The 23089-nt window shown below is 41.4% G+C and overlaps 1 protein-coding gene across 1 annotated transcript in view; it reads right to left on the bottom strand.

Moving 5' to 3' along the window:
• FMN2 (formin 2) overlaps positions 1-23089 on the bottom strand; it is a 439054-nt gene that overhangs the window by 354428 nt on the left and 61537 nt on the right. The window contains exon 4 of the mRNA XM_060243494.1: positions 7823-7970. Coding sequence (XP_060099477.1) covers positions 7823-7970 — 148 coding nt within the window. The remainder of the gene's footprint in view (positions 1-7822; positions 7971-23089) is intronic.

The following is a 23089-nucleotide window of genomic DNA, read 5'->3' as shown; positions in this document are numbered from 1 at the left end:
TATCTATCTATCTGTGTCACACAGTGGCCAAATATACACACACACACTGTGGCTAATAGCCACTGATGGACTTTTGCTCCATATTTTTATCCAATCCCCTCCCTTTTGGGTGAAGAAGTACTTCCTTTTATCTATTTTAACCCGATTGCTCAGCAATTTCATTGAATGCCCACGAGTTCTTGTATTGTGAGAAAGGGAGAAAAGTACTTTTCTCTCTACTTTCTCTATCCCATGCATAATCTTTTAAACCTCTATCATGTCACCCCACAGTCGACGTTTCTCCAAGCTAAAGAGCCCCAAGCGTTTTAACCTTTCTTCATAGGGAAAGTGTTCTAAACCTTTAATCATTCTAGTTGCCCTTTTCTGCACTTTTTCCAATGCTATAATATCCTTTTTGAGGTGCGGTGACCAGAATTGTACACCGTATTCCAAATGAGATCCCACTATCGATTTATACAGGGGCATTATGATACTGGCTGATTTGTTTTCAATTCCCTTCCTAATAATTCCCAGCATGGCATTGGCCTTTTTATTGCAATCGCACACTGTCTTGACATTTTCAGTGAGTTATCTACCACGACCCCAAGATCTCTCTCTTGGTCAGTCTCTGACAGTTCATACCCCATCAACTTGTATTTGTAGCTGGGATTCTTGGCCCCAATGTGCATTACTTTGCACTTGGCCATATTAAACCTCATCTGCCATGTTGACACCCACTCACCCAGCCTCAACAGATCCCTTTGGAGTTCCTCACAATCCTCTCTGGTTCTCACCACCCTGAACAATTTAGTGTCATCTGCAAACTTAGCCACTTCACTGCTTACTCGCAACTCCAAATCATTTATGAACAAGTTAAAGAGCTTGGGACCCAGTACTGAGCCCTGTGGCACCCCACTGCTTACCATTCTCCGCTGCGAAGACTGTCCATTTATACTCACTCTCTGCTTCCTATTAATTAGCCAGTTTTTGATCCACAAGAGGACCTGTCCTTTTACTCCATGACTCTCGAGCTTACTAAGGAGCCTTTGATGAGGAACTTTATCAAAAGCTCCCAAGTGGGAGCACATACAGCCTGGGCTGCGCGAGCTGCACTGGCTGCCAGTTGTATACCGGGTTCGTTACAAAGTGCTGGTTATTACCTTTAAAGCCCTATATGGCCGAGGACCTGTCTACCTTAGGGACTGTCTCTCCCCATATGGACCCCAGAGAGCACTGAGGTCAGCCGGGAAAAACTTGTTGACTATTCCCGGACCGAGAGAGGTGAAGTTGCAAAGCACCCATAACCGGGCCTTCTCCTCTATAGCTCCGAGCCTATGGAATCAACTTCCAGAGGAAATGCGGGCCCTGCGGGACCTTGAACAGTTCCGCAGGGCCTGCAAGACCATCCTCTTCCGATTGGCTTTCGCTGAAGAAGAACGAAACTGTTAAGAAAAACTGCCATCATAAAAGCAAATATAGCACTAGCACTTTTATTAACTAATTTTTAAAACTTAATCTGAATTTTAACTAAACTGTTTAAATGTAATTTTATTTATTCCTGTATAATTAATGTTTGAATTGCTGTTAGCCGCCCTGAGCCTGCTCCGGCGGGGAGGGCGGGATACAAATAAAATTTTGTTGTTGTTGTTGTTCTGGAAGTCAAGGTAAACAATATCTATCGGGTCTCCTTTGTCCACATATTTGTTCACCCCCTCAAAGAAATTTAACAGGTTAGTGAGGCAAGATCTTCCCTTACAGAACCCATACTGAGACTTCCTCAATAACTCGTGTTCATCAATGTGCCTACTCATTCTGTCCTTGATAATGGTTTCTACCAACTTTCCCGGTATTGAAGTCAGACTGACTGGCCTGTAGTTACCCGGATCTCTTCTGGAACCCTTTTTAAAGATGGGGGTGACATTTGCTACCTTCCAGTCCTCAGGAACAAAGGCAGATTTCAATGAAAGATTACATATTTTTACCAGAAGATCCACAAGTTCAACTCTGAGTTCTTTCAGAACTCTTGGATGTATGCCATCCGGACCTGGTGACTTATTAGTTTTTAATTCATCTATCAGTTGTAGCACCTCCTCTCTTGTCACCTCAATCTGACTCAGGTCTTTCAACACCCCTTCCAATATAAGTGGTTCTGGAGCAGGCAAACACTTCTCGTCATCCACAGTGAAGACGGAGGCAAAAAATGCATTCAGCTTCTCAGCCATTTCCTTATCCTCCTTCAGTAATCCTTTGACTCCTTGGTCATCCAAGGGCATGCACCACTGCCTCCCTGGCTGGTTTCCTGCTTCTAATATATTTGAAGAAATTTTTATTGTTGGTCTTTATGTTTTTTGCAATATGCTCCTCATAGTCCCTTTTTGCCTGCCTGATCACATTTGATTTGCCACTGCCTGTGTTCCCTTTTATTAATTTCACTTGGACTAGCTTTCCACCACTTAAAGGAGTCCTTCTTACCTTTTACAGCTTCCATTACTTTGTTTGTTAACCATGCAGGCCTTCTCTTATACCTGTTTGTGCCTTTCCTAACTTGTGGTATATATTTTATCTGAGCTTCTAGGATTGTAGTTTTAAATAGCCTCCAAGCTTCCCCAAGGGTTTTGACTGTATTTACCTTTCCTTTCAGTTTCCTCTTCACATGCCTCTTCATCTCAGAGAATTCACCCCTTTTAAGGTTAAACATGGTTGTGCCGCTCTTTTAGAGCAACTTTCTATTTATACAAATGGTGAAATCAATAACGTTATGGTCACTGCTCCCAAGCGGTGCTATCACTTTTACATCTCTCACCAAATCTTGGCATTACTTAGGACCAAATCCAGGATCGCCCCACCCCTGGTAGGTTCAGAGACCATCTGCTCCATAGCATAGTCATTGAGAGCATCTAGAAACTCAATCTCTTTATCTTGACCAGAACACATATTGACCCAATCAATCTGCGGTAGTTAAAATCACCTATGACAACACAGTTTTTACATTTAGCCACCATCTGTAAGCCTTCCATCATATTATAGTCGTCCTCTATCTTTTGATTTGGTGGGTGATAACAAACTCCCATAGTTAAATTTCCTTTTGGGACCTCTATTTCAATCCAAAACATTTCTCGAAGGGAGTCTAATTCTCTGACCTCAGTCTTACTGGACCGTATGCCCTCTCTGACAGAGCCATCCCACCTCCAACCCTTCCCTCCCTATCTTTCCGGTATAACTTATATTCAGGAATCACCGTGTCCCACTGATTCTCCTCATTCCACCAAGTTTCTGAAATTCCCACAATGTCTATGTTTTCTCCCAACACTAAACATTCCAACTCACCAATTTTACTTTGAAGACTTCTAGCATTTGTGTACAAACATCTATAATTTCCCAGGCAAGCTAGGCCCGCCACCTTCGTCCTGCCGCCTCGAGACTCTGGCAGGCAGTCCATTCTGTTTGTCACCATCTCAGTAGACAACTCTGATCCATTACCCGGTAGAAAAGTATCAGCTAACCCTTCATCTCTTTGAGATGAGTCTTCCCAAACAAGAGCCATTTCATCTCCTGTCGGCTTTCCCCCAAGATTTAGTTTAAAAACTGCTCTGCCATCTTTTTGATTTTAAGCGCCAGCAGCCTGGTTCCATCTAGGGACAAGTGGAGACCATCTTTTTTGTACAGCTCCTGCTTGTTCCAGAAAGCATCCAAGTGCCTAACAAACTTAAACCCTTCCTCCTTACACCATCGTCTCATCCACACATTGAGACTTCTAATTTGTGCCTGTCTCTCCTGCCCTGCACGTGGAACAGGCAGGACTTCTGAGAAGGCTACCTTGGAGGTCCTGGCCTTAAGTCTCCTGCCTAGCAGCCTAAATTTTTCCTCCAGGACCTCATGACTGCATTTCCCCACATCGTTGGTGCCAACATGCACTACGACCACCGGCTCCTCCCCAGCACTGTCTATCAGCCTATCTACTACACGCGTAATGTCCGCTACCTTCACACCAGGCAGGCAAGTCACCATACGGTCAGTACGCGGTTTTGCCACCCAGCTGTCTACTTGTCTAAGGATCGAATCACCAACTACCAACACCACCACCCCTCCCTCCCTGCCCAGGGATGGTCCCTTGGCGCTAAAGGATTCCCGCTCACCAACCGAAGAAGAGGTCCCTTCTGAGGGCGCATTCCCCTTATCCTCAGCCTGGTGCCCTGTTCCCTCTTGACCCTCACAATGGGGTTGCCATGTTCAGAGCGGGGCTCATCTAACACGTCCCCGAGAGTCTTCCGTGAGTGCCTAACTGACTGTCTCTGCTTCTCCAGGTCAGTCACCTTGGCCTCAAGGTTACGAACTTGTTCCCTGAGGACCAAGAGCTCCTTGCATCGAGCACACACCCAAGACTTCTGTCCTGTGGGCAGATAGTCATAATATGTTGATGACATCCAGCTCTATCTGTTGATGGACAGCCACACAGACTCTGCCCCCAAAAATCTGGGCCACGAGCTGGAGGCTGTGGCTGGGTGGTTGCAACAAAGCCAGCTGAAACTAAATCCATTGAAGATGTAGGTCCTGTGTTTGGTCTTAGGTAATATAGGTATGGGAATAAGGTTACCAACTATTGTCACTGGCACTGAAGGTCCGGGGCTTTGGGGTGATCCTGGATGCCTCACTTTTCATGGAGGCTTAGGTCACCATGGTAGCCAGGACTGCCTTTTACTATTTACAGCAAGCGAGACAGCTGGCTCCCTACCTTTCCATCCAGGATCTGGCCACAGTGATCCATGAAATCCACTTCCAGACTGGATTACTGCAATTCTCTCTATGCAGGCTTGCCCTTGAATCTGACCCAGAAACTCCAGCTGGTGCAGAATATGGCAGTACGCCTGCTTGCTGCAGTGCCTATGCAGGTGTGCATGCAGCCAGTGCTCTGCCAGCTGCACTGGCTACCAACTGAGTACCAGATCCAGTTCAAGGTTTTGGTTTTGACCTTCCAAGCCCTGAATGGCCAGGGACCAGCATATCTGCAGGACCACCTTTTCCCCCCACAGAGAGCTTTATGCTTTATGGATCAACATTTGCTGGTAATCCCTGGCCCAAAAGAAGTCCACTTAGCCTCAACCCTGTCCTGGTCCCTACCTGGTGAAACAAGCTTGCTTTATATATTAGGATCCTGCAGGGACTGTTGCAGTTCTACAGGGCATGTACGACAGAGCTGTTCCACCACGTCTTCAACTATGGCAGTGGATATTTTGTCCATCTGTGGCCTTCCTGCTGCAGCAGCCCCACTGAAACCATTCTGTCAAGTCAACCCACTATCTATGGGTTATGTTATCTGTTTATACAAAGTTGGGGACGGATTGAAGGAGCTGGTGTTATTTGATATCGTCACCTGCAGAATTTGAGTTTGTTTATAGAATGCTATATTGTTTTAGGTGAATTAATTTTAATTTTGTATATTTATTGATTGTTGTTACCCACCCTAAGCATGCTGAGGGGAGGGTGGGTGGGTAATAAATAATACATAAATAAATTATCACAGCTTAAATAATAGGAGTATTTAAAATGAGATTTATCATAGTGATCACTTGTTTGAAATAGTCAGGAAAGATATCCTCTTTTTTACTTTTCAAAATATGGTAACCCTATTGGTGGCAGAGATACTTTTTGCTTTCCCTAGAATGCTGGCAACCAACATCAAGATAATTCACACTATAGTATTACCCATTACTATTTATGCGTGAGAAAGCAGGACAATTAAAAAGACTGGCAGGATGAAAGTTGATTCATTTGAAATGTGGTGTTGGAAGGGAGTTTTATGGATCCTTGGAACTGACAAAAAGACAAATCAGTGAGTTCTAAATTATTTCAAGCATGAACTCTCTCTAGAAGCAAAAATGGCTAAACTGAGGCTATTGTACTTTGGTCAAATTATGAAAGGACAAGAGTCGCTAGAAAAGACATAATGATAAGAAAAGCTGAAGAAAGCAGAAGAATGAGGAGGAGGAGATTGGATTTATACCCTGCCCTTCACTTGAAGTGGCTTACAATTTCCATTCCCCACAAGAAGCACCCTGTAAGGTAGGTGGGGCTGAGAGAGCTCTGAGCGAACAGCTCTGAGAGAAATGTGGCTTGGCCAAGGTCACCCAGCAGCTGCATGTGGAGAAGTGGGGAATCAAACCTAGTTCTCCATTATTAGAGGTCGCACTCTTAACCACTACACCAAGCTGGCTCTCATACCATAAGACCCAACATAAGATAGATTGATCTAATAAAGGAAACCATGGGCCTTAGTTTGCAGGACCTGAGCAAGGCTGTTAATTACAGGACACTGTGGAAGTCATTAATTCATGGGGTCACCATATGTCAGAAGGTACTTGACAGAACATGGGATGTTCCTTCTCCTAATTTGTGATTGATTTATTTATTGTTTGAATTTGATTGTTTGGTAGCTAGATGTCTTGTCCTTCTGCATAAAAGTGTGGCAGAAAGATAATGAAGAAAAGGAAAAGCACTTCAAGTAATCCACCAATCTACTAAGTAAAGTTTGAAGCTTCCTCCAGCCTAAAGATCCTTCCTCCAACTTAAGTAGGTCTTCCTCTGACAGAGTAGAAATCAGTGGATTACCAGATGCAGGTTCAGGCTGAGATGAGTTATATCATGTGGACACTTCAGATAGTTGACCATACTGTTCTCCCTGAAATAAGGTTACTACCAATCCCTCTACATTAGCCTGGTAGCTATCCAAGCCTTTAGTAAAATTATGCTTTAGTTTAATCCTAACTACTCTTGCTCACCTCTTTATAGTCTTCCCTTTACATTTTTTAAAAAAAATCCTTTAAAAGGTATTTCTTGAAACAAATAATTTGATGTTCAGAATTCAGTATACAAATGAAATACCTCCTCACACTAAAAATCACCTCTACTGTAAATATTTACCACCAATATTTCACACCAATAAAAAGGGCAAGTTTGTTTCAAGTTTTCTCTAAGATTCTGCCTTCCTCAAAAGATGCAATTCTGTGCCTCCATGCTGGCTAGCGGTGAAAATCTTACTTGTGGGGAAAATTTGGGGGAACCGAAGTCATTTTTGACAGGTTGTAACTGTGAACACTGGGGTGGAATTTTAGTGGCACCAGTATAGTATAAGAGGATTGGTTTTTTGGTGGCCTTTATGTTTCTTTATAAGCCACTGATTACTTGGATATTGTTTAACATTTCTAACAAACAAATATCAAATTGGTATCAACAACAGTGTCCTAATATAAAAATACTTAGAACACAGATTTGGATTTCTAAGAAATCTGTTAGAGCATAGAAAAATAATGATATGAGTGAAAAAAGAAAGAACTATAGAATCACAAGGTTGAACACCACATGAAATAGCAATAAGATAATATGCAACCTAGAGTTTGTAAATGCAAACCTGTTTCCAGATTTTGACTAAGATACTTCTAGGTAAAGAATAGTCCCCTGTGCAAGCACCAGTTGTTTCCGACTCTGAGGTGATGTCGCATCACGACGTTTTCATGGCAGACTTTTTATGGGGTGGTTTGCCATTGTCTTCCCCAGTCATCTACACTTTTCCCCAGGCCCCAGCAAGCTGGGTACTCATTTTACTGATCTTGAAAGGATGGAAGGCTGAGCAAACCTTGAGTTGGCTATCTGAACCCAGCTTCCGCCGGGATCAAACTTAGGTTGTGAGCAAAGCTTGGACTGCAGTACTACAGCTTAACACTCTGCGCCACAGGGCTCTTGCACAGGATAAAAATAAAGCTTTATGTACAATTTTCGAGACCATTAAAGATACACTATATCCAATGTATATAATATAATATATTCCATTTGCATCTGAAGGCTATACCTTTTTCTGCATGTTTCACTGCCTGCTCTTCGTCTGGAGGCTTTGGCGGTGGCCACACTGATGGAATTCTCCTCGGGAATCGCCCTTCGATGTAATCTGATGAATGTGTAGGTTGGTTGACTGCAGCCCACGTATAAAGCTGATCTTGCTGTAGTTATTTACAAGACAAGAATAAAATGCAAACATGAGATCTTTTTACAATCTAAATATACTGCTTCCAATGCACATTTTACACTACTTCTTTTAACTGAATTTAAAAAAAAATAGTTTACCCATTCTGTATTTGCTGAATTAGCAACTTGGAAAATCCATTTTTTTTTTATTTGCCCATTGAACAACATGGACTTCATAGACAGCTGGCACAAATATTTTGATACCAATCACAGTGTAAGTATTAGATTGCTAAGGGGAAATTTAAACTGCATTTGGAAAAATAATAAGAACATAAGAAAAGCCATATTGGATAAGGCCAATGGACCATCCAGTCCAACACTCTGTGTCACACAGTGGCCAAAAAACCCAAGTGCCATCAGCTCCATCAGTGGGGCCAGGCCACTAGAAGCCCTCACACTGTTGCCCCTCCCAAGCACCAAGAACACAGAGCATCACTTGCCCCAGACAGACAGTTCCAACAATACACTGTGGCTAATAGCCACTGATGGACCTCTGCTCCAAATGTTTATCCAATTCTTCTTGAAGCTGGCTATGCTTGTAGCTGTCACCACCTCCTCTGGAAGTGAATTCCATGTGTTAATCACCCTTTGGGTGAAGAAGTACTTTCTAACTTGACTGCTCAGCAATTTCATTGAGTGCCCATGAGTTCTCGTATTGTGGGAAAGGGAGAAAAAAAGTTCTTTCTCTACCCCATGCATAATCTTATAAACCTCTATCATGTCACCCCTCAGTCAACATTTCTCCAACCTAAAGAGCCCCAAGCCTTTTAACCTTTCTTCATAGGGAAAGTGTTCCAACCCTTTAATCATTCCAGTTGCCCTTTTCTGCACTTTTTCCAATGCTATAATATCTTTTTTGAGGTGCAGTGACCAGAATTGTACACAGTACTCCAAATGAGGCCACACCATCAATTATGGGGCATTATGATACTGGCTGATATGTTTTCAATTCTCTTCCTAATAATTCCCAGCATAGCATTGGCCTTTTTTATTGCAGTTGCACACTGTCTTGACATTTTCAGTGAGTTATCTACCACGACCCCAAACTGGCTCTCTACACTACACCAAACTGGCAGGGTTTGGGGAGACAAGGGACTTCAGCAGGGTACAACTCCATAGAATCCAACCTCCAAGTGACTCTGTCATCTGGAGATCAGCCTCAGGAGATCTTCAGCCAACACCTAGAGGTTGGCAACGCTAAACCAAAGTATGAAAGAAGAGGGACAGCTAAGGGGAGAAGGTATTTAGCTCCCAAACGTAACAGCATATGTCTTTACATTCTGCTTTAGTTTGCAAGACTAATCACCATAACATAAAAAATTAAATTGAAAACAGTGGAAAAGTAGATAGATTCAGGTGGGTAGCTGTGTTGGTCTGAAGCAGCAGAACAAAAGTTTGAGTCTAGTGGCACCATATAAAGTAAGCTTATTGTTTCTGTTTGATCCTTGAATCTGTTGAACACCTTTGTTATGCTGTATAATTTACAGCTCACCCTCAATTTGTATGTAAGGATTGATAATTTCCAATTTTGTTTCTGTCTCTGTCTTGACTTTGAGTGGCTCTTCCTGGCAACTAACCCCCCCCCCCCTTCTATATGTACTCATTGAGGAAATTCTGGTTCACTGTATCTTAAGAAGTGTGCTTGCACATGAAAACTTATTCCTTGAATAAAACTTTGTCTTAAAGATGCCACTGGACTAAAACTTGTTACTGAAAAAGTAGATTTGGCATTCTGCTATAAATATTGTATAACTTCTGTATAAGTGAGAAGTGTGTCAGCTTATGAAACACTAATAGTATTGTCACAAAAACATGCATAAAAGGAATGAGCGAAGTAAATCTCACAATCAGGTTCCAGTTTATTCAAGCAAGGGTCCTATACTGAATGAGTCACAAGAACCCTGTTGGTGTCCAGCTAGAGTGTTCTTTCCTGTGCAGTCTTGTCAAAGGCAAGGGTTGCTGGAAGCAGCCATTTATGCTGACCCCCCCCCACCCCAGCCTTTTGTTGCAAAGCTGGTTGTTTTGCAGGGGGAAAGGTGATGGAGCTCATCCAGGGATTGTTATGCAGCTGCAACTACTGTTCAATGGACAAGGTGGGAAGGAGGAGGTGGAACTGTCAGAAAGGTTCAGGAGCTGTGCTCCTGTGGGCTCCTGCTGAATCCAAGGCCTGTCCATCCCTATAAAATAATCCAAGCTGACCACCTTTTTAGAAGCCAATCAGGAATTTTGGGGTTCTCTTCAACTTGCCACAGAAGGGAGGCTTGTTTTTCCTGCTCCACATTGTTTGGGAGACTGGGGTTTTCACTTAATTAGGCCTGATCTTTGTGATACTTAGGCCATAACTCCTGATGCCAGGAATAGTACAGATTGCTACACTAGGAAGGGCTACCTGTCAGCACTCTGAGACACCCATTTGTAAAACAGCCCATCACTGGATTGAGTGGCAGGGTGGGTTGTTTTTAAGTAGAATCCATGATGACCTTAGCTGCTGGAGCACTTGGAAGAAAGAAGATAAGAAGAGACTTAGAACCTCTTGGCACTGTTTCAAATGCAGACTACAATGAACAAGTTTGAAGCCAGGCCTGGGTTTGCCCAAAATTCAGGTAGCTGTGGTAGGGTAATTGCTATTGGCAGATTGCCATTCTACCTGCTAATAGCAAGCAGTTCACATTTGATGAAGATTAGTTATGAATAAAACCCAGCTTAACCCATGCATTTGACATCTGATTTCTTCATTTCATGTGATGGTTCCAAGTCTATTACACATGAAACAAATAGCATTGACAAAGCTGGTCAATACCTCCTTTTTATGATGGTCAGATGAGTTGTACACTAGCTCTTCATATAAGGATGGCTTTTAACACTGACTATACTGAATGAAATCAAATATATGCAGGTAGCAGGTCCCATTTAAGCAGTAGTGCTTAAATGAGAAGCATTTCTACTGTTTAAACCGATTTTATTATTCTGCAATATATTGTTATAATACTCATCATCTATTATTAAAAAGTTAATACAAATACATTACATTTTTCTCCTCCCTCCCCCCCTTTTCAAGACCCCCGACGGTGTATTTTAATTAAATTGCTAAAAAATAAAAGGTAATTTTATCTATTAAAGAATCTTCATAAAAAATCTTCAAACAAGAGAAAAAAGTAATTATAATCTATCTTCATTATAATCCTTTAGTCCTTATCAAAAGAAAGTTAAAAAGAAATTATGTTCACGTAGTCCCGCTTTTTAACTGTAGTTCATTTATTATTCCTTCAAAGTTCAACTATTATCAAAAATCGCCAAGTATCCTTTAACCTTCCATTGTTTTTCAACATGTATTTGAAATTTTCCCCACTCATTTTTAAACTTCTCTAGATCATATTCTTTTAAGATTCTTGTAAGCTTGTCCATTTCACTCCAGTTCATAACTTCTAAAGTTGAGTCCAATTTTTCTGGTATTTTGTCCTGCTTCCAGATCTGCGCATATAATGTCCGTGCAGCTGAAAGCATGTACCAAATTATCGTTCTATCTTGGTTTCGGAAATTCTTCCATTTGTAATCCCAACAAAAAGATGTCTGGTGCCTTCTTAATATTGTAACCCAAAATTTTTGAGATCTCTTGCTGAATCATTTGCCAAAATTGTTTTGCCTTTTCACAAGTCCACCACATATGGTAGAAGGATCCCTCATGTTTTTTACATTTCCAACATCTATCCGACACCTGATTATTCATATAACCTATATAACATTTTGAAACAGTTTTCTTTAATGTTATAACATGTTGATATCTTCATAGAGTTCTTCCATAAGTACGCCCATGACTCCATCTGTATTTCCTTATTTATATTTATTGCCCATTTTATCATTTGAGATTTAACTACTTCATCTTCTGTAGACCATTTCAACAATAATTTATAAATTCTTGAAATCAATTTTTCATTATCGCCAAACAGCATTCTCTCCAGTTCTGTTTGTTCTTGTCTTATTCCATCATTTTTAATGTCCTGTTCAAGCAAGCTCTTGATCTGTTACAATTGAAACCAATTATATTTATATTGTAGTTCTTCAGCCAATTTTAATTCCACCTTTCCTCCATGTATTTTTGTTTGTGTGATAGCCATTTCTCTTCATTAATATCAGAATATAATTTTATTACTTCTGTTGGCACAATCCAAAGCGATTTCCTTTCGTCCCCATATCTTTTATATTTTGATCAGGTATTTAACAAATTTCTTCTTATATGTGAGAAAAAAAGTCCATCTTACTTTTTCCATAACGCATATAAGCATGCCAACCAAAGACATTTCCATGACCTTCTAATGCTAGTAGTCTTCTATTTAATAATGCCATCCATTCCTTGATCCACACCAGACATACTGCATCATGGTACAACTTTAAATCAGGCAGCTGGAAACCTCCCCTTTCTTTTACATCAGTCAAAATTTTCATTTAAATTCTTGTTTTTTCACAGCCCATACAAATTCTGATATTTTCATTTGCCATTTTAAAATTGTTTATTATCCTTCACTATTGGAATTTTTTGAAACAGGAACATAATTCTTGGTAAGACATTCATTTTAATTGCAGAAATTCTGCCCAGTAAAGACAAATTCAACTTGTTCCATTTTATCAAGTCTCCATCAATCTTATGCCAAAGCTTCTCATAATTATTTCTATACATTAGGGTTTGTAGAATCTTTCGAGCTCAAATGCCGTATTCTACTGGAGAAAGTTTTTCTTCCAGAAAAGAAGAAAAACTTTCTCCAGTAGAAAATGGCACTTGAGCCCAAAAGATTCTACAAACCCTAATGATGTTACCAGCTGTGAAAACCTGAAATCTTTGATATTTTTATACAAATCAATATTTTTGTTGTGATTTCCACACCTAAATATTTTACTTTAGAGGTAACTTCACATTCTGTTAAGTTTTGTAGTTCTTTCTGTTTACTCTTTGACATATTTTTGCACAAAATTTTCAATTTTTCTTTATTTATGTAAAAACCTGCCAGTTCTCCATATTCTTGTATCTTACGAAGCAACAATGGTGTTACATGAGTGGGATTTTCATTTATAAACATTACATCATCTGTGCTCTGTATTTATAAGAAAAACCTCTCAGTTTCAAACCCTCTATCTCCTTATCTTCTTGAATTTGCATAAGCAAAACCTCTAAAGTCATTATAAATATCAGTGGAGATAGAGGGCAACCTTGTCTTGTTCCTTTACTAATTGTCATTTTTTCCTTCAAATCTGCATTTATATAGAGTCTTGCTTGTTGTTCATTATATATCGCCTTCACCATTCTTATAAAGTCTTCTCCCAATCTCAGTTTCTCCATCACTGCAAACATAAAATCCCATTGCACATTATCAAATGCTTTCTCTGTGTCTGCAAAAAAATAATGCTACTTCTTTTTCCGGATGTTTCTCATAATATTGAATAATGTCTATAACTGCATACTGAAATAGTAGCTCTCCAGCAGCCCTGGCCCCACTCAATGCACAGCAGCCAAGAAGGTCAGAGTGCCTGCTCCAGCTGCAACGCCACTGAGGATGTTCTCCGCAGCTGAGAACGAAATGTCTGGAAGGAAAACTTTCTCCAGTAGAACACGGCACTTGATCCCGAAAGATTCTACAAACCCTAATAATGTCTATAACTGCTCTGATATTATCTCTAATTTGCCTCCTGGGAAGAAATCCTGCTTGCTCATCTTTGATAAAATTGTTCAAATGCTGTTTAAGGCGTTCTGCTAAAATTCTAGCATATATCTTATAGACATTGTTAAGTAGTGAAATTGGTCTATAGTTTTTTACGTTCGTGGCATCTCTGTCTTCTTTCGGTATCAACGAAATAACTGCTTCTTTCCATGTGTTAGGTATTTTCCCATCTGTTCTTATAATATTCATCAATTTCTGAAGTTTTGGTGATAGCACCTCCGCAAGCACTTTATAAAATTTTGCTGTAAAGTCATCTGGACCAGGTGCTTTCCCTAATTTCATTGAATTAATTGCCACCTCTACTTCTCCTCTTTCAATTGGTTCATTTAATACCTTCTCCATATTTTCTGTTAGGGGGTTTTCTTTAATTTTCTGTAAATATACGTCAATTTTTCCCTTATCCACTTTTTTACTTTTAAACAACTTGGCGTAGTATTTATAAAATTCTCTTTTGATTCCTTCCTGGTCAACAATGTTCTTACCTCCCAATACTATGTTGTTAATAATTTTATTCTCCCTTTTTTTCTTCATTTGCCAGGCCAAATATTTTCCAGGTTTATTCGCCCCTTCAAAAGATTTCTGTTGAAGTCTTTTTAAATTCCATTCTACTTCTTTGTTTAACAAATGTCTCAATTGACTTTGTAATATTGTAATTGCCAGGGCCTTCTCGGTGGCAGCACCAGAACTCTGGAACGCTCTCCTGGAGGCCATAAAGGCCCTGCGGGATTTGTCTACATTCCACAGGGCCTGTAAGACCGAATTGTTCCGACAGGCCTTTGACATTTAGCCGAGAGAGAGCTGCCACTGGACATCATATAGAGCACCATGCAGAGTACCGATGGTCACCATCGAACTTTCAGAACCACTATATTATACTGTATTAATACAGCACCATGAAATGTTTTAAATAATTTAAACATGTAATTATGTTTTATATGTTTTATTGGTTTTTAATGGAAGTAATGTGATGTTGTGAGCCGCCCTGAGTCCGCTTGCGGAGAGGGCGGGATATAAGCTTAACATAATAATAATAAATAAATCTCTCTTTTAATTTTCTTTTTCCCAGGTCTCTTTTTAAGCTCCTTCTCCTTTTTTCCAGTCTCTTTTGAATATCCAACATTAGCTTGTCTTTGGCTCTTTTATCTTTATTGTTCAGTGTATGGCCTGGGACCTGCCTACCTGAGGGACCGTCTCTCCCCACACGTTCCCCAGAGAGTACTGAGGTCTGGGACCCAAAATCTTCTCAACATCCCCGGGCCCAAGGAAGTGCGTCTCAAGACAATGAGAGACAGGGCCTTCTCTACAACGGCCCCTATGTGGTGGAACCAGCTACCGGAAGAGGTGAGGGCCCTGCGGGATCTTACCCAGTTCCGCAGGGCCTGTAAGACGACCCTCTTCCGGTTAGCCTACCCCTGACTGGATAAATGTAGCTTTCTAGATTTCTGTGATAACTCTATAGTTAATACTAATTTTAAGGTTTTAGGTTTTTAAATGCTTGATTTTAAATGTAACTAATTTATTCCGATTTTATTGTTTTGTTGTCTGTTGTAAGCCGCCCTGAGCCACTCGTGGGAAGGGCGGGATATAAATCCCGAAATAAATAAAATAAATAAATAAAATACCCAAATGAGAAGCATTTCTAGATAGTGCTCTGATACTGTCTATTTTACAGATTGTAAAATCTAGATTATATAAACCCTATCTCAGCTAAAGGCTCACCAAATGGCAGTGTTTCCCTTATCAAAAGCAGGAATCAATAATGACATAGCTCACAAGGTTGCTGAAAGCAGTCATGCAATCTAGATTGGAGGGACAATATGATTTTAGATAATTTTATGCCAAACATTTCAATGCACAGTAGGAAGTAATAAAGTCAGGATACTAATTGGCTGCATAAAATATTCTAATGGTAAAGGGGAAACTTGTATTTAATCAGAATGTTGCAGAATGGGTGAAGCAAATTATTGATCTGCATCAGTCAGTTTCATGACTAGGAATGTAATCAGTGTTTAGTTTTCAAGAAGCAATTTAACATCCTTCAACTACAGCAAGAAAAACAACCATGTGTATGATATTTTGGTGGAGAGAAAAAGTAGTTTTAAAAGGTTGGATTAAAGAGTATCTAAATTACTTTGGCGTCCTACAAAAGAGGGCTTTAAGAGTCTTCATATATGTATGCTCAGCAACTCCCTCTCCCCTAATTGCTATCAAGTTTTCTAAAATAAAAAGTAATTATTATACCCACATGGAAAGTTCCTGGTTGTTATATTTTTACACAACATTATTAAAGCACACAGTACTCACAACTGAGGATATAAAAGAAATAATATTGTAATCACTCTTAGATATTAACAACTTATGAAAAATTGCTTGGTTTGGAGCAGGCAATGAATAGTAAACTTCCATTCAGTCTTCATTTCACGCTTTCCTTATGTGAGCTAAATATAGATTTACATTTTCTACTCTGCTTAAGGATCACCTACATTTCCAAATGATAAGGTCTTCTCTTACCATAGTCAAGTGTCTGAATGTAATCAAAGTGTTTATTTTTTTCTCCTCTGGCATACTCAAACTTGCCAGAATAGAACTGACAATTTCTCCCTTTTCTGAAGCAAGATTGCTTTACTGCCTGGCATATGTCATAGATTCTGACAAAAGAAGGAACCTTGCTTAAGCATTCCTTTACACAGCAGTTTGGACTGCTCCTTTGAAAACTGCAGAACACTCCTACATCAGTGAGGCAGAATCTGGAGATGCCTTTCCATTTACTACTCAGTAAGACTGCTTTCTACCTTCTCATTATATTACTTACCCAAGCAGTTTCAATTTTCAGTCAAACCTCCGTCCATGCAAGTTTACAAAATAGCTGCTTCCTTCCCATAAGTGCACATTCAGCCATCACATCCTTAACAGTTAAACCCAAATGGTACTTACTACCAGGAACAAACTAACATGACCTCCAAGCTGAATTCTGGGCGTGCCATTATATTGTTTGTTTCCTTACTGATATAGCTAGACTCATGAATAAATAAGTAGCTACTGAAATCCAAAAGCACAGTTAACAGCATAGCTACTACAAAGTTAGTGCAATGCAGGTGACTCATAAAGCTGTAAGCTCCAGAGGTTTGGAAAGAACCTAAAACAAAGAGAACTACCCTGAAATGGTTATTAGAATGTGATAGAAATGGACCTGAAATCAATTTGCATAAATCTTTTCAAAATGATTACAAAGATGTTAAAAGGAGCCTTAGTAAGCAGCATTGGTTTGAAGGGGGAGGGAAACTACACATAGGTAAAAGTGAAAAATAATTACAAGATACATTCTAGGATGAAAATATCATTTTCCTTGTACTCCTCATTTAGTAAAACTCGCTACTTCCTTTCCTGCATACCTCCTTCTTTGCTAAAAACATATTTGTACAATAGCTCAGGTACTATTAATTCTACAGACCGGGGTGGCCAAACTGCGGCTCGGGAGCCACAACTGGATCTTTCAAACATATTGTGTGGCTCTTGAAACCCCCACTACCCTGTTGGCCAGATTGGGGAACACATTTCTGTTTTTAATTCACTTCTCCAAGCGAAGCCAGTCAGAAGCTTGCAGAATGCATTTAAAGTTAAAGTTGCTTTCTTTCTTTCTCTCACCTCCCATGTATTTGTTTTCCTTCCTTCCTTCCTTCCTTCCTTCCTTCCTTCCTTCCTTCCTTCCTTCCTTCCTTCCTTCCTTCCTTCCTTCCTTCCTTCCTTCCTTCCTTCCTTCCTTCCTTCCTTCCTTCCTTCCTTCCTCCCCCCTCCCCTCAAACTTCTGATGTTCATGTCCTGAAGCTCTCAGACATCTGATGTTTATTCTACGTGACTCTTATGTCAAAAGCAAGTTTGGCCACCCCTGATATAGGCAAAACACAGCAGAAAAAAATCAAAAGGGTTAAAGAACAAATGACTACGGAGTTCAGAAGCTATGGAAAAGTACCATGCTATGTAGAAACCAGGACTTTTTATATATAAAAAAAAAGCTCAGCAGGAACTCATTAGTATGCGAGGCCACACCTCTGATATCACCATCATTTGCATGCTAGGCCATGCCTCTGACATCACCAGAATTATGGTCATCTAGCCACATCCACCTCTAAGATGAGTTAGTGTGAGCTAGCTCACAGTTTTTTAGCTTCCAGTTCACACATTTTTGTCTTAGCTTGGAAAAATGGCCCCTGGGCACACTAATTTATGCAGTAGCTCACAATTTTAAAGCCAGTAGCTCACAAAATTGAATTCTAGCTCACAGGACTACACAGCTTAGAGTGAGTATTGCTTGGGAGGTCCTCTCATCTAACTACTAACCAGGGCCAACATACAGGAGCACATGAAGCTGCCTTACACTGGTCCATCAAGGTCAGTATTGTCTACTCAAGACTGGCAGCAGCTCTCCAGGGTCTCTGGTAGAGGTCTTTCATATCACCTCCTACCTCATCCTTTTAACTGGCTATTGAACCTAGGACTTTCTGCATACCAAGAGGATGCTCTACCACTGAGCCACAACCCTTTCTAGTTTCTGGGCTATTAACGTCATGGCTTTACAGGCATAAGGGCTAGAAAACTGCTTTTTGAATGAAAGTGGGAGATTCTTAGGAAACAGAATTCTTCAGTATTTCCATGTTCCTCTAGAACTGTGTCATATAAACATACACATCTACACAGTCCTCCCAAAAGTTAACAAGTTATTCCAGGAGATTTCAGTGCAATCCACTGAGATAATTTCTCCATATTCTCATTGTATCTATAATTCACATTTTAGGATAGTTTCAGAGGATAGCTGCATTGGTCTGCAGGAGAACAGCTAGACTCAAGTCCATTGGCATCTTAGAGACCAACAATATTTTTGAGGTATAAACCTCCCAGTTTTGATTCTCAAAGCTTACACCCCAAAAATCTTGTTGGTCTCTAAGGTGCTACTGGACATCAATCTAACCTCTCTAGAAATAATCACAACTGAGTAGAATTCAACAAAATTCTGAATAGATCTGTTTAGGGTTGCACTGTTCCTTACTTGCAGTGGATGCTGGCACCCTGGCAATTCAGTTGTGGCCATGGTTTTTTTTTTTTGACAGTATTCATATATACACATGTGCTGTATCACCCTGACAGCTGTTGAAAGTCCATCTCTGGTAACAATGAAAGGTCAAATAAATTTCTGATTTGTCCTGCTGACAACTTCATTTTCCAGAAAGTGGAAGAATTGGTTGATGAGGTGGAAGTTGTGGGCAACCTGGGTAGTAGTGACTATGGGATTTTGGAATTTACAGTCTCAGGAAAGGGAAAAGCTGTATGTAGTCAGACATATAGGCTGGTCTTCAGGAATACAAATTTTTACAACCTTAGAGTGATGCAAGGTAATATCCCACGATCATAAATACTTAAGGAGAAGGGAGTTCAAGAGGGGTAGGAGTTTCTTAAAAGTGAAATATTGAAGGCACAATCACAAACAATTCCTATGAGAAGGAAAAATGGAAGAAGCCTAAAGAAGCCAAGAAGGCTCCATGAACAGTCTTCTATAGATTTGAGAAATAAAAAAAGACTTATTAGGAAATGGAAGGAGTTAGGAAAGCTAAAGCTCAGTATGAGCTTAGGCTAGCGAGAGATGCTAAAACAACAAACGAGTTCTTTTCTTATGTACAAAGTAAGAAAAAGAGCAAGGACATGGTACGTCCTTTGTAAGGACAGGAAAGTGAAATTGTAGCAGGTGATGAAGAAAGGGCAGAACCACTCAATTCCCACTTTTCTCCAGTCTTCTCTTGCAAGGGAAACAGTGCTCAATATGGCAAAAACAGAACATATGATAGGGGGAGTTGTAGCCTAGGATCAGCATAAGGGTACTACATCAACTCCTAGATTCTTTAAATGAAACTAACATCCTTGGGGCTTGATGAACTGCATCCAAGGGCACTAAAAGAACTTGTGGATGTAATTTCTGAGCCTCTGGCCATTATTTTAGAGAATTCTTAGAGAACAGGTAAGGTGCTGGAAGATTGGAGGAGGGCAAATGTTGTCCTCATCTTCAAGAAATGGAAAAAGGAGGAACTGAGTAACTACTGGCCCATCAGCTCGATGTTTGTACCTGGAAAAGTTTAAGAACAATCATAAAACAGTCAGTCCTGGAACATTTAGAAAGGACAGCTGTGATCACTAAGAGCCAGCATGGGTTTCTCAAGAATAAGTTAAGTCAGACTAACTTTATCTCCTTTTTTGAGAAAGTGACTACTTTGCTGGAATACTGCAGATGTGGTTTATCTTGATTTTGATAACATTCCACATAATGTTCTTGTTGACAAATTGGTAAAATGTGGTTTGGATTATATTATTGTTAGATGAATCTATAACTGGTTGACAGATTGCATCCAAAGAGTGCTTGTTTCTTCATCCTCTTGAAAAAAGAGTGACAAGCGGAGTGCCTCAAGGATCTGTCCTGGGACCTGTATTAATATCTTTATCAATGATTTGGATGAAGGAATAGAGGGAATAGTTAATAAATTTGCAGATGATACTAAATTGGGAGGGGTTGCAAATACAGTAAAAGACAGAGACAGGACACAGGATGATCTTCAGGGTGGAAAACTGGGCTCAAACAAGTAAAATTAATTATAACAGGGATAAATATAAAGTTCTGTATTTAGGTAGGAAAATTCCAATGCATCATTATAGGATGGGGGAGACATGTCTTGGCAGTAGTATATGCGAAAAGGATCTAGGGGTCTTAGTGGACCATACACTGAACATGAGTCAGCAGTGCGATGCAGTTGCTAAAAAGGCAAATTCCCATTAGGAAAGGTTGAAGAAGCTGTATATGTTTAGCCTGGAGAGGAGATGACTGAGAGGTGATATGATCACCACCTTCAAGTACTTGAAGGGCTGTCTTTTAGAGGATGCTTCAGAGTTGTTTTCTGTGGTCCCAGCAGGTCAGAACAGAATCAATGGGTTGAAATTAAATCCAAAGAGTTTCTGGCTAAACATTAGAAAGAACTTTCTGACAGTGAGAGCAATTCCTCAGTGGAACAGGCTTCTTCGGCAGGTAGTGGGCTTTCCTTCTTTGGAGGTTTTTAAGCAGAGGCTAGATCAGGGTGCCAAACTCATTTGTTAGGAGGGCTGGATCTGACATAAATGGGACTTTGTGGGGTCAAGCTATGTGGGTCCTAAAATGTAAAACAAGATATACTTTTTATAAAGGACACAGGCAAACACAATAAAAGATATTATTTTTAACTTAAAATACAAACATGCTTAAAACTCTTGCAATATTTTGTTCAAAACAGAAAGGTAAGGGAATAGTGGGATTTTGTAATGCAATTTTAAAAATAAAACATCAAGGAAAAGCACAAGGATCACACAACAGAAAACTAAAAATATAAAATGCTCTCACCCTGGGAAAACATGAAATGGCAAGGCATTGCAAGCTTCTCCCTCCCCCCCCCTCCCCGGATCTACTCAGCTTAGCAATGGCTCTCCAGGGTAATATCCCCCTTTGGCTGTGGGTTTCCAAATCAGAGTACTCACTAGGCACTAGTCCTCATGTCCATTAAGAGACAAAGCTGACTCAGAGCATGACCTTTGATTTGCAAGCACACAACTCCAGGAAGCTTCAGCTGGCCATAGGAACACTGGGAAGTTAAACCTCTCCATTAAAACAAGGTTAACAAGGAAAATCTGGATTGGATTTCCCATTCCAGTCTGCTCTGTCCATAGGTCTGAGTGGAAGATCCATTCCACATTTTCTCTGCAGCTTTGCTTCTGCTTTAGCCTCTGCAATGAGAAGGCAGAAGGAGTTGGAAACGTCGGTCGTAAGCAACATTGGAGCTTCACAGGGTGAGGACAGGAGGGGGAAGAGGGGAGAAGAGAGCCCCATAGGCCTGACTGAAGCCCTCCAGGAGACCGCTTGGCCTGTAGGCCACATGTTTGACACCCCTGGGCTAGATGGCCATCTGACAGCAATGCTGATTCTTTGAATTAGGCAGATCATGAGAAGGTGGATGGGAATTCGGCCCCTCCCCAGCCGAGCGGACCATTGTCCGCTGAGGCTGGGGGCCGTCCATCGCCTCCTTAGCAGGATTGAGGGAGTGGATCAGTTCAACTTCTGGGGGGGGGGTGAGGCGCGGCCTTAAAAGGCCGGCCGTGCCCCCCGATCAGACAGTTAGAAATCGCTCTCAGACAGGGAGCAGACCAGCATCTGTTTTGTCTGGAGCGGTTTGGCGTCAGCCTGGGATAGTGGAGGACGAGTCGGAGCACACGGCTGCGTCGCGGTTCGACGCGCTGCGTTTTGGGACTGTCTTTTCCTTAGCTGCGTGAGGCAGCTGAGAGTGGATTTCGGGGGCCTCGGTTGAAGGCGGCAGCATTGTGAAGGCACAGGGCGTTTTGCTTGTTCGCTCTGGGGGAGGATATTTGGCGTCGTTGGTGCCCTGAAGTGGGTAGTTGCCTTTATTGGGGGTGAAAAAGGGGGCCTGGCCTGTTAAGTAGGGGTTTGAGACCCCCCCTTCCGTTTTCACCTACCCTCCCATTTTCTTTGAGGCACACAGGGCATTAATAGTGTCAGTTGTATAGGTGTTGTGTGCCCTGCCCTGGATGGTCCAGGATTGCCTGAGCTCAGAGGCTAAGTGGGGTCAGCCCTGGTTAGCAGATGGACGAGAGACCAACAAGGAGATTCAGGTTCACCAGGGCATTTTTTCATAGTAGCATGGGACCAAAGAAGGGGCAAGGTAACAAGAAGGGGAAACAGCCTGCTAAGAGGCCACCTAAAAGGCCTCCCCCTGACCAGCCCTTGCCTGAGGATAGTGAAGATGCGAGGACCAGGCAGGCTATCATGAAGCAGTTGGTTGCCTTGGAGGAGGCAAGGGGGGTCAGGGGCCCTTCTAGAAGAGCCAGCGGGCTCATGGGTTCTGGGAGAGCAGCCACCATTTCCTTCCAGAAGGAGGTGGTCGCTCGGCTTTCTGTCTTGCAGGGTGCCAAAGGAAGCGGCGGCGGGTCACGGGAGGTGGTACCGTCAGAGGAGGAGCAGAGGGAGAAACCTGATGCAGTGGTGGTGGTGCCACCCATGATTGAAGGTAAGTTACCAACTCAGCAACTGGGTGTGGTATGGCCATGGGGTCCTTGGGGTCCCAATATGGCATTGGGTTCTGAGACAGCTGAGGGGTCCCAGGCGTTAGGGGCATCCTATTTGGGGGCGGGGCCGCCTGTAATGCGGCATGCAGTTTTAGGTACGCCGCCCCAGCAAGTAGGTGGTTTGGCCACTACGTCTACAATGGAGGGTGCTTGGGTGCCGTGGTATTCAGCTTCTAAGGCAGGAGGTCAGATTAGCAGTGTGGGGCCAGGTGGGCATGCAACGGTGGTTGGGGTTTTAC

The sequence above is a fragment of the Heteronotia binoei genome, chromosome 1 (assembly GCF_032191835.1).
Source record: "Heteronotia binoei isolate CCM8104 ecotype False Entrance Well chromosome 1, APGP_CSIRO_Hbin_v1, whole genome shotgun sequence".
Classification (NCBI taxonomy): domain Eukaryota; kingdom Metazoa; phylum Chordata; class Lepidosauria; order Squamata; family Gekkonidae; genus Heteronotia; species Heteronotia binoei.
The sequence above is the reverse complement of the archived record's forward strand: the minus strand, read 5'-3'. Positions and strand labels throughout refer to the sequence as shown.